The 12,973-nt window shown below is 39.7% G+C and overlaps 1 protein-coding gene across 1 annotated transcript; it reads left to right on the top strand.

Annotated features, from left to right (window-relative positions):
- The first annotated feature begins 9,679 nt into the window (after window positions 1–9,679).
- Window positions 9,680–10,902, top strand: LOC119233516 (peptidyl-prolyl cis-trans isomerase D-like). The gene has a single exon (XM_037495931.1). It carries the CDS (start codon window positions 9,755–9,757, stop codon window positions 10,865–10,867), a length of 1,113 nt encoding a protein of 370 aa, XP_037351828.1. The 5' UTR covers window positions 9,680–9,754; the 3' UTR covers window positions 10,868–10,902.
- The last annotated feature ends 2,071 nt before the right edge of the window (window positions 10,903–12,973 follow it).

Genomic DNA, 12,973 nt, shown 5'->3' with positions numbered 1-12,973 from the left:
CCAATCATACCTTTGCAGATATGATCACGCTAAGATTGTGATCTCCTAATGAACTCATAGCTTGAGTGTATCTGCAAAGACCCTATTTCCAGATAAGGTCACATTCACAGACACCAAGAGTTGGGACAAAAATGTATCTTTTTTTTTTTTGTGGGGGGTGGGAGGGTATATAACTGAATCCAGAACAGATAAATTGAAAGCTTACTATGTTCAGTGTTTAATTCACTTAATCTTTGCATACCCTCATGAGGTCAGCATGATTACCATGCCCATTTGATAGACAAAGGAAGTGATATAAAGAGAGGAAATAATTTTCCCAAATCCAAATTTCAAATAAATGGAGGCTGACATTCTCCCCTCTCCTTTTCCCTAACCCTGTCCTTCTCTCCTTGTCTTTCACTTGTGTAATTAGAGAGCTAACACGTAGAGATGGCTCCTGAAATTTTTTTTGTCCACCCATATGCAATTACTTGTCTTCTGGTTAATTGAAACAAAAGGTCGGACGACAGTTGCCACAATGTTCGTCAGACTCTAATGTGCTCATAAATCACCTGGGGATCTTGTAGATTATCATTCAGCGGGTCTGAGGTGGGGTTGGGGATTCTGCCTTTCCAACTAGTCCCTGGGTACTGCTGCTGCTGATCCACAGACAACATTTGGATTAGCAAAATTTCCTGGTTTCCAGGTACTAACCATAGCAGAATGAGTTGGGGTGCTTTTTAAAATTATTTCTTCCCAGAAATCAGAACCTATTAACTTGGAGTCTCTGGGCTGGTGCCTAAGAATCTGTAATTTAAGGAAGGTAATTCTGAAGGGCACCCAAGTTTGCTAACTACTGGCAGAGACAAAGTAAATATTGACCTGAATTGGCCTGTTACAAAGTCTTTCCTGATCAGATGGTAGCTAATATCCAGATATTTCAGCAAAATGATGGCAAATAGGACACTTAATACTGGTTGGATAACAATATCCTAAAAGCATGTCAACCCAGAAGCAGTTCCTTAGACCAGTGGTCAGACCCTGCCCTAGGCAAGAAATAGGTATGTGACTTCGATGAAATGAGGAAAAATACGCTTACTGACATTTTATTGTTTTTATTTATTATTTTTAAAAATATATTTATTACATCGGGTTTCCCCTGGTGGCGCAGCAGTTGAGCGCTGGGCTGTGAGGCTGCCCGCAGCCTCTGCAGTGCCAGTTTGATCCCTGGCCACTGGCGAGGGTCTCACAAAAAAAAAAAAAAATTATTACATCATCCTTCATTTTTGCACAATGTATGATTTCCTCATGAAATTCACACCACCAACTCACCCATGCACTATCTCCACCCCTGTCCTGGTCCCTCTTTCTGGTGTTCTTCCTACTCCTGTGCTAGTCCCTCTTCTTCCTCCTCCCCTACAGAATGTCTCTGGTCTATGGTTGTTTGTTGATGTTGATTTTTACTGTATTATAGTTATTTTTTTCCTGATCACTTATTTGGTTCCTCTACATTCCTCCTTTAAGTGAAACCATCTGATATTTTTCTTTTTCTTTCTGGCTTATTTCGCTGAGCATGATCCCTTCCAGCTCCATCCATGTTGCTGTGAATGGCATGAGTTTACCCTTTTTGATAGCTGAGTAATATTCCATTGTGTATCTGTACTACATCTTCTTGATCCAATCATCTATTTTTGGGCATTTGGGTTGTTTCCATAGCTTACTTATTGCAAATAGTGCTGCAATAAAATAGGGATGCAGGTGTCCTTTTGAGTTAATGTTTCTGTGTCCTTTGGGTAGATTTCTAGGAGTGGAATTGCTGGATCATACGGAAGCTCCATCTTTAGCAGGTTGAGCAATCTCCACACAGCTCTCCATAGTGGCTGGACCAGTTTGCACTCCCACTAGCAGTGTAGGAGAGTTTCTCCACATCCTCCCCAACATTTGTTGTTGCTAGTTTTGTTTTCTTTTAATATGTGCCATTCTCACTGGTGTAAGATGGTACTCATTGTAGTTTTGATTTGCATTTCCCTGATTACAAGTGATGTTGAACATTTTTTCATATGCCTGTTGGCCATTTGCATTTCCTCTTTGGAGAAGTTTCTTGTTAGCTCTTCTGTTTAAAGATGTTATTTAGGTGTATATCTGCCGGGGACCAGCCTCCAGCAAAATGTCATGTCAGGGATTCCTGAAAGGATGAGACGGCCTCGGCGACCTGTAAGGGGCTGAAACTTAAGGGCTGAGGGGAAGGGGGTGAGGTAGAATGAGGAGACACTGACACTTGGTGAGGTGCTAGTATCTTCTGCAAGAGACTCAGCAGGTCTTTATTTATTCATTTTTAGTAAGCAGAAAAAAAATACATTGTCATGTGTAAAGCAGAAACAATTAGTGTATTTTATTCCCATGGACTACTGGCTCCTACAGGTCCCAGCTAGATGGTAGCCTTCAAGGTTAATAGATAAAAAACCAGACCTAACACTAAAACTTATTGTTTCAGCTAGACAATTATTTAAAACAGTGGATAGCCGCCAGTGCATCCCTATCAGCTAAAGCCTCAGCATCAAAAGACTATTTTATTCACATGGCCTTCAGCCGGAGACCAGGTGTTGCTCAGCTATCAAAACTTTTTCTACCTAGAAACTCCTTAACTCAAATAGCTTCATTTAAAACTTTCCTAAGAAACTTCAAGAGAAAACAAAAAGAAGGACCTATTATAACTGTTGTATTGCAATGCTTGTCAGGCATGCTCAATAAGTTGTCTCCTATTGTCAAGTGGGCCAAATTGTTTAATAATTAGTTTCTAACAGATAATTTTCCATACCGTTTATTTGCAGTATACCGATGCATATAATGTAGTACCTAATGTACTTTTTGGGAAATTTTTCTCTTTTTATGACCAAGAACAAAAAGTGAAGGAATATTAGATCTTCAGCCCCACGGTGTGAGGCACAAGGAATCTTCAGCCCCACGGTGTGAGGCCCTTTAGCTTCGGCCCCACGGTGTGAGGCCCTTTGAGCTTCGCTGCTTGCCAGTGTCTTATCTGGCTGGGGCATCAAGGCCTCCTGCAGCATATGTCATGTAGTGTTTCGCCTATTTTTTCTTCTATATATCTTATGGTTTCAGGTCTTATGTCTAGTTCTTTAATCCATTTTGAGTTTTTTTGTGCATGGTGTGAGGTAGTAGTCAAGCTTCATTGTTTTGCATGTAGTGACCCAGTTTTCCCAGCACCATTTATTGAACAAACTGTCTTTGTTGGGCCTCCCCGGTGGCGCAGAGGTTGAGCGCTGGGTTGCGAAGCTGCGCGCGGCCTCTGCGGCGCCGGTTCGATCCCCGGCTGCTCCCCGGCCACCAGAGGAGGGTCCCACATGGCGCGCAGACCTCTCCTGCCGCCCGCTGCTCCCCTCAGCAGTGTACTTCGGTCCTTCTGCCTGCTCTGCTCCCCGCTCTGGCTCTGGTGAATTCTCTCACCCTCCCGCGCTTCTGACTGTACCCAGTGCATGTATAAACAAAACAAACAAACAAACCAGCAAACAAATAAATAAAGCATGCCTCTATAAAAAAAAAAAAATAAAAAAAAAAAAAAAAAAAAAACTGTCTTTGTTCCAGTGCATATTCTTTGCTCCTTTGTCAAATATTAGTTGTCCATAAGTCTGTGGGTTTATTTCTGGGTGCTCAATGAGATTTTAGATGGTAAAAGATTGGAAGGGAAAACTGATGTGATTGTCAAGAGATAGTAAAATTTTAATAGGCTAAAATACTGAGATCAAAGCAGTAAAATTTGAAGTAATCATAATAAGGTAAAATCCTACACTCTGGTTTATAAAGAATTGTAAGAGTAAGGATGGCAAAAACCTGGTTTGATAAGTTTTGATATAAATAGGTCCTAAAGAGTTTAGTTAATCACAATTTATGCCAAATGATATAAACAATCTAACAGAACATCTCAAACAAATTTAATCAGTATTTCTATTAATAAAGAAAGGAATTCAGAACAAAGAGTTAACAGACTTAGGATTCCCTGTCTGGTCAGAGCAGAGCTGAAGTACCATGATTAAGCTGGGGAGCCAAGCATTTTATTTTTTATTTTTTAAAGCTTTTTTTATTTATGCATGAAGAACCTGGGTACAGGCCAGAGGTGTGGGGGTTGAGAGGATTCACCAGAGACAGAATGGGGAACAGATGAGGCAGAATGACTGATGTAAACTGCTGAGGGGAGCAGTGGGCAAGATAGGAGAGGTCTGCTGCACCATGTGGGCTAGCTCCCTGGCCGAGGATCAAACTCATGCTACATGGCGGCCAATAGCCTCATAGTGCTGAGACTTAACCCTTTGGGCCAACAGGGAGGACAGAGCCAAGTATTTTAAAAGGCATTAGAATATGCCCTGTGGAGAAATACCAGTTGATGAAGAGCTTCTAAATCACACCCCCTAGAGAATGGATGAAAAAATGGATACAACCTTGGAATATAAAAGACAAAGAATACTTGGGGCCTCCCCAGGTGGCCCAGCGGTTGAGCGCTGGGCCATGAGGCTGCCCGCAGCCTCTGCAGCGTCTGTTCATTCCCAGGCCACTGGCAAGGTTCCCACAAAAAAAAAAAAAAGAAAGAAAAAGACAAAGAATACTTGACTGCCATCTAAAAATACTTGGGAACTTGTTGTCTGGGAAAAAATGATCTTGAGGTATATTTGTATATTATCAAGGGTTTGCCTTATCTCCTAAAAGGTTTGGGTTTCTTTTCCTCTTTCCCCAAAATAGTAAGAATTATGCTGATGAAAATAATATCATGACATAAGGAGAATATTCATTGTTTCAGTCAATCTGTATTAAGCACCTAATAATGGCAATAATTAATAAAGTTACTAGCTAACACATATAGTACTATGTATCAGTCATTGGTCTTAGCAGGTTAACTCATTTAACCTTAACCACAACCTAGTAAATTAGGTGATAGCATTATTCCTATTTTAGAGACAAGGAAACTGAGTCACAAAAATTTTAGGTAACTTCCCTGAGGTTACATAGCTGGAAAGGGACCTATACTCAAACCAGGTAGCCTAGTTCCAGGATTGCTATGTTTAACCACTGTAGCAAAATATTACATCTACTGTAGTATAAAAGTATATATTATAGGGGCCTCCTTGGTGGTGCAAAGGGTTAAGAGGAGGCACTATGAAGCTATCAGCAGACACTGCAGCACAAGTTCGATCCCTGGCCAGGGAGGTGACCCACATGGTGCAGCAGACCTCTCCTGACTCTCTACTGCTCCCCTCAGCGGTGTATTTCAATCAATTTGGCTGTTCTGTTCCCCACTCTGTCTCTGGTGAATCCTCTCACCCCCCACACCTCTGGCCTATACCCCAGTTCTTGTATGCATAAATAAATAAATCTTTTTAAAAAGTGTACATTATATACAATTTACATATATAATATATATAAATTGGGGATGATATATAAATTATATATGTGGGGATATATAACTGGGGATTACTACCTACTAGACATAATTCCTGGAACCCCAGAATACTTTTAGAAGCCAAACTATTTAAGTTTCTTTTGAAATAAAAAGAAAAAAATTAATTTAGGACCAGAGAAAAGGCTTAGAACCCATGAAAATCCATTATGGTGGAAGGGGGTCATGGGCCCCAAAAATACATAGAACCCATGAAAATAAGTCAACACATGCCCTAACAATTTTATCTGCAGGAATTTTCAAAACACATTTTTTTGGTGGGAAAGGCAATATATTACTTATTTTCCCCTTTCCTCCATATCCTTCCATGTATAATTCCTGTCTTTTTAATTTTAAAAAAATAGTCTGCTACCAGGCCTCCCTGGTGGCGCAGGCGATTGAGCGCCGCACTGTGAAGCTGTCCGCAGCCTCTGCCATGCTGGTTCTATCCCTGCTGGCGAAAATCCCACATGGCGTGGCAGACCTCTCCTGTCTCACCCACTGCTCCCCTCAGCAGTTTATTTCTTCAGTCTGCCTGTTCTGTTCCCCAGTCTGTCTCTGGTGAATCCTCTCACCCTCCCACACATCTGGCCTGTACCCCAGTTCTTGTATAAAAATAAATAAATCTTTAAAAAATAAACGAACAAACAAATAAAAATAGTAGTCTGCTACCAAGTTCCGCTGGTGCTTGGGTACAAAGCTGTGTTCCTTTCAACTTTCTACCAACCAGCCTGAAGCACAGGTGCTGCCAAAAGTTGGAAATCCTTTCTGACATGTGAAGTGACTTTGCACATGTTTTCTACACTCTTCTGAAAGGCAAATGGCCACAGTCACGTTTCGAAAATATTGGTACCTTAACTGGGCCTTGTGATTAAGCTGTTGCTCCTCTTCCTTTGAAATGACATGAGGGGCAGTGATGGTGTGGGAACCTCAAGTGCTGGCAAAGACACAAAGGATGGGAGCAGGGAGACAGGGGTACTCTCCCAGAGCAGAGCGGGGAGAGGTCTGCGGTAGGTCACAATAATTAACTCAGCCTCCTTGGTAGAAAAGCTAAACTTCTAAAGAGTAATAGGGAAAGGCAGTTGAAGTTACAGAAAAAAAATTTAACAGTCATTATGCATTGGAGAAGACAATCTTGTCCATAAAGGAAGAGGATTTCCACAGATACTGATGCACAGAAGCTTGGGAGTTGGAAGCCATCCAGACTGCTTGTCAGGCAAGTACCATCTACACTGGGCTGGTGTGTGAGAAGGAGGTGAGGCTGCTGTTTTGTAATGTTGATGTGAAACTGACTAGAGGCTCCCAACTCAAAGGATCTGAGAAGATGAGACTTCAATAGCCCAGATGTTAAAAATCTCTTTCTATTTCCACTGTACTTAATCTTCCAACTTAATTAGCATATGTTTACAGAATTCCCAGGGGAAGAATGGTGCTATTATAGTTCAATACTAAAGATAAGCATTATCGAATGAAACATTCTCTTGCTAGTGGAACCCTGGCACAAGGGCCTTCCACTGCAGCCTTACACTTTCCTGCCCCCACACATTGAAGTGCCTTCCTTGAAATTTTCTAAGCTCCTTTTGGACTGAGACCCAGGTTGGGACCTAGTTGGCCATGCATCTGTTTTCCCCATCTCCAAGAATGATGACAATTGTAACCAAATGACCACTATGTACAGGTAATACATTAAATACATTAAAACATATTTCATTTAATTCTTACAAAACTTTGTGAGGTAGTTGTTATTATCCTCATTAAAAATAATAACACTGAGACATAGAGAAAGGCAATGTGTCTAAGACTATAAATCTAGCAAGTGGCACTGGATTCAAAAGTAGGTTTGGGCTTTGACTCTAAGCCTTTGCTTTGGAAGCTTGTGTTTTTAGAGTCGTATCTTAAAAACCATTGCCTCATCCAAAGTCATGAAGCTTTAAACTTATGTTTCACCAGTCTGTTTCATTAGGTCTTCGACACATTTTGAGTTAATTTTTATCCTATATAGCATGTGAGAAGAATTCAATTTCACTTTGATTGCAGACAGTTAGTTGTCTCAGCACATTTGTTGAAAATGCTGTCCCTGCCTCATTGAATGTTCCCATACCCTTTTCAAAGATCAACTGGTTTTTAAATCCGTAGGTTTTGTTTTTGTACTCTCAATTCAATTCTGTTGATCTATATGCCTGAACATTTGGTTTTTAAAGGATACCATAGCCAGAAATTTAATTCACAAAGATTCTTAAATCAAATGGAGAAAAAAAATTCATCATCGGCTCCTTTTATTAGCCATTTTCTACCATATCCACCAACTATGCAAGTGTTTGGCTAGAGATCTGGCTAGTGAGTTTCCATCATGTCTGCTGTCTGTGAATTATTCTAGTTAACCAATAGCAAGATATCACAGTTTTTTCCTTTTTAATGCACACACGTGTATAAAGCTCATCAAAACTCTTCATTTAGAAGATTTAAAAACAAGTTAGCAGATTCTTTGTTCTTGTTTTCGAAAGTGTGACTTGTTGAGTTCTTAACAAGTGTCATGTTCTTGTAATGTTAGCAACAAAACTGCAAAAACAGTGAAAACGTTTTCAAAAGTTCATTTACAAAATCATATTTTCATGACTCAAGTCTGTTAGCTTGTGTTTTAAGGAGGACTTAATTTCTTTTTGTAAAGTTTTTTTTTTTTTTAAAGATTTGTTTTTGTTTATGCCTACAAGAACTAGGGTATAGGCCAGAGGTGGGAGGGTAGTGAGAGGATTCACCAGAGACAGAGTGGGGAGCAGAATAGGCTGATCTATTGTAATACACTGCTGAGGGGAGCAGCGGGCGAGTCAGGAGAGGTCTGCTGCGCCATGTGGGTCACCTCCCCAGCTGGGGATCGAACTCGTGCTGCAGTAGTTGCGGATACTGCGGATAGCTTCACAGTGCTGACGCTTAACCGTTGTGCCACCAGGGAGACCCCTCTTTCTGTAAAGTTTGTACTAGGAATTGTGACAAATGTCAGCTCTTCCATATTGTTATTCACTTGTGGTTATGTTATTATATTCTCTTCATTCTCTGCTTTCTTTGTAGCTAAATATTTTTCAGGGATGCTCACTTGATGAGAGCATATGTTAGCTAAAACTCCATTATAATCTTTTGGATGTTTCCTTTTTATGTCATCAGATTCTTCATCTGCCTTAATTTTTTCTTCTTTCTACATTTTTAGGGTAATTCTAGTGTTTTTTCATGAACATTTTAGGTTGGATCTTATTAATTCTTTTTTTTTTTTTTTGATGTTTTTAACTTTTTCTCTAAGAGTTACTCCAGTGGCATCAAGTTTTGACAGATTTTCGTTATTCATTTTCCAGACTTTTCTAATTTCCGTATCATTTCTGTGTCCATGCATAAAATATTTAATAGGGTGATTTAAAAATTTCCAATATAGGGCCTCCCCTGGTGGCGACAGTTGAGAGCTGGGCTGCGAAGCTGCCCACAGCCTCTGCAGTGCCGTTTCGACCCCCAGCCACTGGCAAGGGTCCCACCTGGCGGGCCAGACCTCTCCTGCCGCCTGCTGCTCCCCTCAGCAGTGTATTTCGTCAGTCTACCTGTTCTGTTCCCTGCTCTGGCTCTGGTGAATTCTCTCACCCTCCCGCGCTTCTGACTGTACCCAGTGCTTGTATAAATAAATAAATAAATCTTTAAAAATAATTTCCAATATATGGCAGTCTTTGTTAGTGTTTTTACTGGTTTCTAAGTCAGATGCATTGCTGTCAGAATAAATGATCTATATGCTATTGATTCTTCAGTTTTTGGAGACATGGTCTGGAACTTTCTCATTTCTGGAAACCTCTGTTTAACAAACAGAATCCAGCCCAAATTTTCTTGGCTCAGGTCCCATTTTTCCCAGTGGATAAAGAATCTCTGGAATTCTTAACTATCTCTCAGTTGGAAGGCAGACCTCTGTTTGGTCAGCCTGACTAGAAAAGAGATCTTATCCCTGTCAGAAAAGCTCTATCAAATTATTATCTGCTTTTCAAACTTAAAATGATGCTTTCTCCTATGACCCTTTTCCTAAATCCTCAGTTTGAATTATTGCCTCTTCCCTTTATGCTTCATAAAATTTGGTTGCTAGGTTAGAGTACAGATGAATGTCTGTTTTCTTCTTCGATGCTTTTTTACTCTTCACTAGCATATGAGCACCAATCTTATTTGACTTTGTATTCTCAGTACCGTTAATACAGAGATACTGAGAGCGCCGCCGCCAGCCCTGCGCGGGGAGCGGCGCTCGCGGTGGGAGCTGCGCTGCGGCCACGCGGTCTCCCGAGCTCGCTGCAAACGCGGGTGCACGGCACAATGTCGCAACCGTCCCCCCGGGCCAAGCCGTCCAGCCCTAGTAATCCCAGAGTCTTCTTTGACGTAGACGTCGGAGGGGAGCGAGTTGGCCGAATTGTCTTAGAATTGTTTGCAGATATTGTACCCAAAACTGCAGAAAATTTCCGTGCATTATGTACTGGAGAAAAAGGCACTGGATCCACCACTGGGAAACCTCTCCATTTCAAGGGATGCCCTTTCCATCGAATTATTAAGAAATTTATGATTCAGGGTGGAGACTTTTCAAATCAGAATGGGACAGGTGGAGAAAGTATTTATGGTGAAAAATTTGAAGATGAAAATTTCCATTATAAGCATGATCAGGAGGGTTTGTTGAGCATGGCAAATGCCGGCCCTAATACGAATGGTTCTCAGTTCTTTATCACAACAGTTCCAACTCCTCATCTGGATGGGAAACATGTGGTATTTGGTCAAGTAATTAAAGGAATGGGTGTGGCAAGAATACTGGAAAATGTAGACGTGAATGGTGAAAAGCCTGCCAAATTGTGCGTTATTGCAGAATGCGGAGAACTGAAGGAAGGGGATGATTGGGGAATATTCCCCAAAGATGGTTCTGGTGACAATTATCCAGATTTCCCTGAGGATGCAGATATAGATCTAAAAGATGTAGATAAAATCTTATTAATAGCAGAAGACTTGAAAAACATTGGAAATACATTTTTCAAATCTCAGAACTGGGAGATGGCCATTCAAAAATATACAAAAGTTTTAAGGTATGTGGAAGGTTCAAAGGCTGTTATTGAGAAAGCAGATAGACCAAAGCTGCAACCTGTAGCTTTAAGCTGTGTGCTGAATATTGGTGCTTGTAAACTGAAGATGTCAAATTGGCAGGGAGCAATAGACAGTTGTTTGGAGGCTCTTAAAGTAGACCCATCAAATACCAAAGCACTGTACCGTAAAGCTCAAGGATGGCAAGGATTAAAAGAATATGATCAAGCACTGGCTGACCTTAAGAAAGCTCAGGAGATAGCACCAGAAGATAAGGCTATCCAAGTGGAATTGCTGAAAGTCAAACAAAAGATAAAGGCACAGAAAGATAAAGAGAAAGCAGCATATGCAAAAATGTTTGCTTAATAAGGAATTCAGTTTGCCTAAATACATACACTGATTGTATAAAGTCAGTAAGAAAACTTAAGGAATTTTATCTATTATACATGATCCCTAATGTATTGACACCTCAGTTCTCCATCATATACACTTCAAGAATACTGGTAAGGGTTCACTCTTAACAAAACAGTGCTATAAAACACAGTGAAGTTGATTTTTAAAAAATGGTTGCCTGTATTATTCACAAAGACTAATGGTATCCAACCTATTTCTAAACTCTGAAAGAAATGTCTTATTGAATAAACAGATGAAAGCTTAAAAAAAAAAATACAGAGATACTGAATAAAATGAATTGGAGCTTTGACATACAGAACATTGGCAGGAAAAAGACACATTGCAAATTTTAATTAGACCCAGTCACTGGTGTTTCTGTAAGAATTTGGACTCTAACACAGATAAACTTTCTTTAAGTATATGTTACAATTTAAAGAAATATTTTGGAAGAAGCAGCAAACAGATGGCCCAAGATCTTGAAGCCCAACTCATAATTTCTGTAATCTATGCCTTATTAAAAATACATTTTTACACTTAAGCTTGCTAAATCCTGCAAAAGGAGACAATAAGTTCAATTTAGTTTCTTAAAACATGCTTTCCTGGTATTATAATTACTTCTTATGAAATAAAGCCTTTTTTTTTAGCTTTAGAAGAATTTCTAGAAAAATTTAGAAGATACTTATTAGTAGTCAATGTCTGACTATATTCTCAGCTTAAACAATTGTTACTAATGTATTTGTCTACCTTTATTGGCAGTTTTGCTTTCTGTAGTTTCAGTTACCTGCAGTCAACCATGGTCTGAAAATAATACATAAAATAATATATTTGAGAGTGATAGAGGGCACATTCACATAACTTTTACTACAGTTTATCATTAAAAGTATTTTATCATCATTAGTTATTGTTAGCATCTTTTTTTTTTTTTTTAAAGATTTATCTTTATTTATTTATACAAGCACTGGGTACAGTCAGAAGCGCGGGAGGGTGAGAGAATTCACTAGAGCCAGAGCGGGGAGCAGAGCAGGCAGAAGGACCGAAGTACACTGCTGAGGGGAGCAGCGGGCGGCAGGAGAGGTCTGCGCGCTATGTGGGACCCTCCTCCAGTGGCCTGGGAGCAGCCGGGGATCAAACTGGTGCTGCAGAGGCTGCGTGCAGCTTCCCAACCCAGCACTCAACCGCTGCGCCACTGGGGAGGCCCTATTGTTAGCATCTTACTGTGCCTACTTTATAAGTTAAACTTTATCATAGGTGTGTATATACAAGGAAAAAAAACAGTATATATATAAAGTTAAGTAGTATCTGTGATTTCAGGCATTCACTGAGAGTGTTGAAATGTATCCCCTATTGATAAGAGGGAACCTACTGTACATTTGATTCTTAATTTTGCACAAAGGCAATGACAGGATTTTACTTTCATGTAGTGCTCTCCTAAGAAGACAGGTGCACATGACACATGTGCATTGATTTTGTAACCTGCCACTTTGCTGAACTGACTTGTTTTAATTCATTTTTCAGTGGGGCTTTAGAATTCTTTTTGTATGTTATTATGTTGCCTGCAATAATGATAACTTCACCTCTTCTTTCCCAATTTGCAACCCTTTTATATCTTTCTCTTTCCTAATTGTGTTATTTAGAATGTTCAATTCTGTGTTGAATAGTAGTGGTGAAAGTGGCAATCCTTGCCTTGTCTTAGATCTTAGTGGAAATTTTTTCAGTTTTTCACTATTGAGAACAATGTGAGTTACGGATTTGTGATATATGACCTCTATTATGTTGAGATATGTTCCATTTATCCCCAGGTTTTTTTTTAAACATTTTCTTCATAAATGGATGTTGAATCTTATAAAATGCTTTCTTAACATCTATTGGTATGATCATATGATCTTTATCTTCATTTTATTAAGTGGTAGATTATGCTGGTTGATTTTTAGATGTTGAGCCAATGTTGTGTGCCTGGCATAAATTCCATTTGGTTGTAATATATGATTCTTTTAATGCATTGTTGGATTTGGTTTGCTACGATTTTATTGAGAATTTTTGGACCTGTGTTCATTAAGGAAATTGTTCTGTGTTTTCTTT

The sequence above is a fragment of the Talpa occidentalis genome, unplaced genomic scaffold, assembly GCF_014898055.3.
Source record: "Talpa occidentalis isolate TD23 unplaced genomic scaffold, MPIMG_talOcc4v2.1 talOcc4.8, whole genome shotgun sequence".
In the NCBI taxonomy this organism is placed as follows: domain Eukaryota; kingdom Metazoa; phylum Chordata; class Mammalia; order Eulipotyphla; family Talpidae; genus Talpa; species Talpa occidentalis.
The sequence above is the reverse complement of the archived record's forward strand: the minus strand, read 5'-3'. Positions and strand labels throughout refer to the sequence as shown.

Bases quoted from the DNA above. Each gene is read 5' to 3' on its own strand.
- LOC119233516 (XM_037495931.1), top strand. From the start codon at position 9,755: ATGTCGCAACCGTCCCCCCGGGCCAAGCCGTCCAGCCCTAGTAATCCC.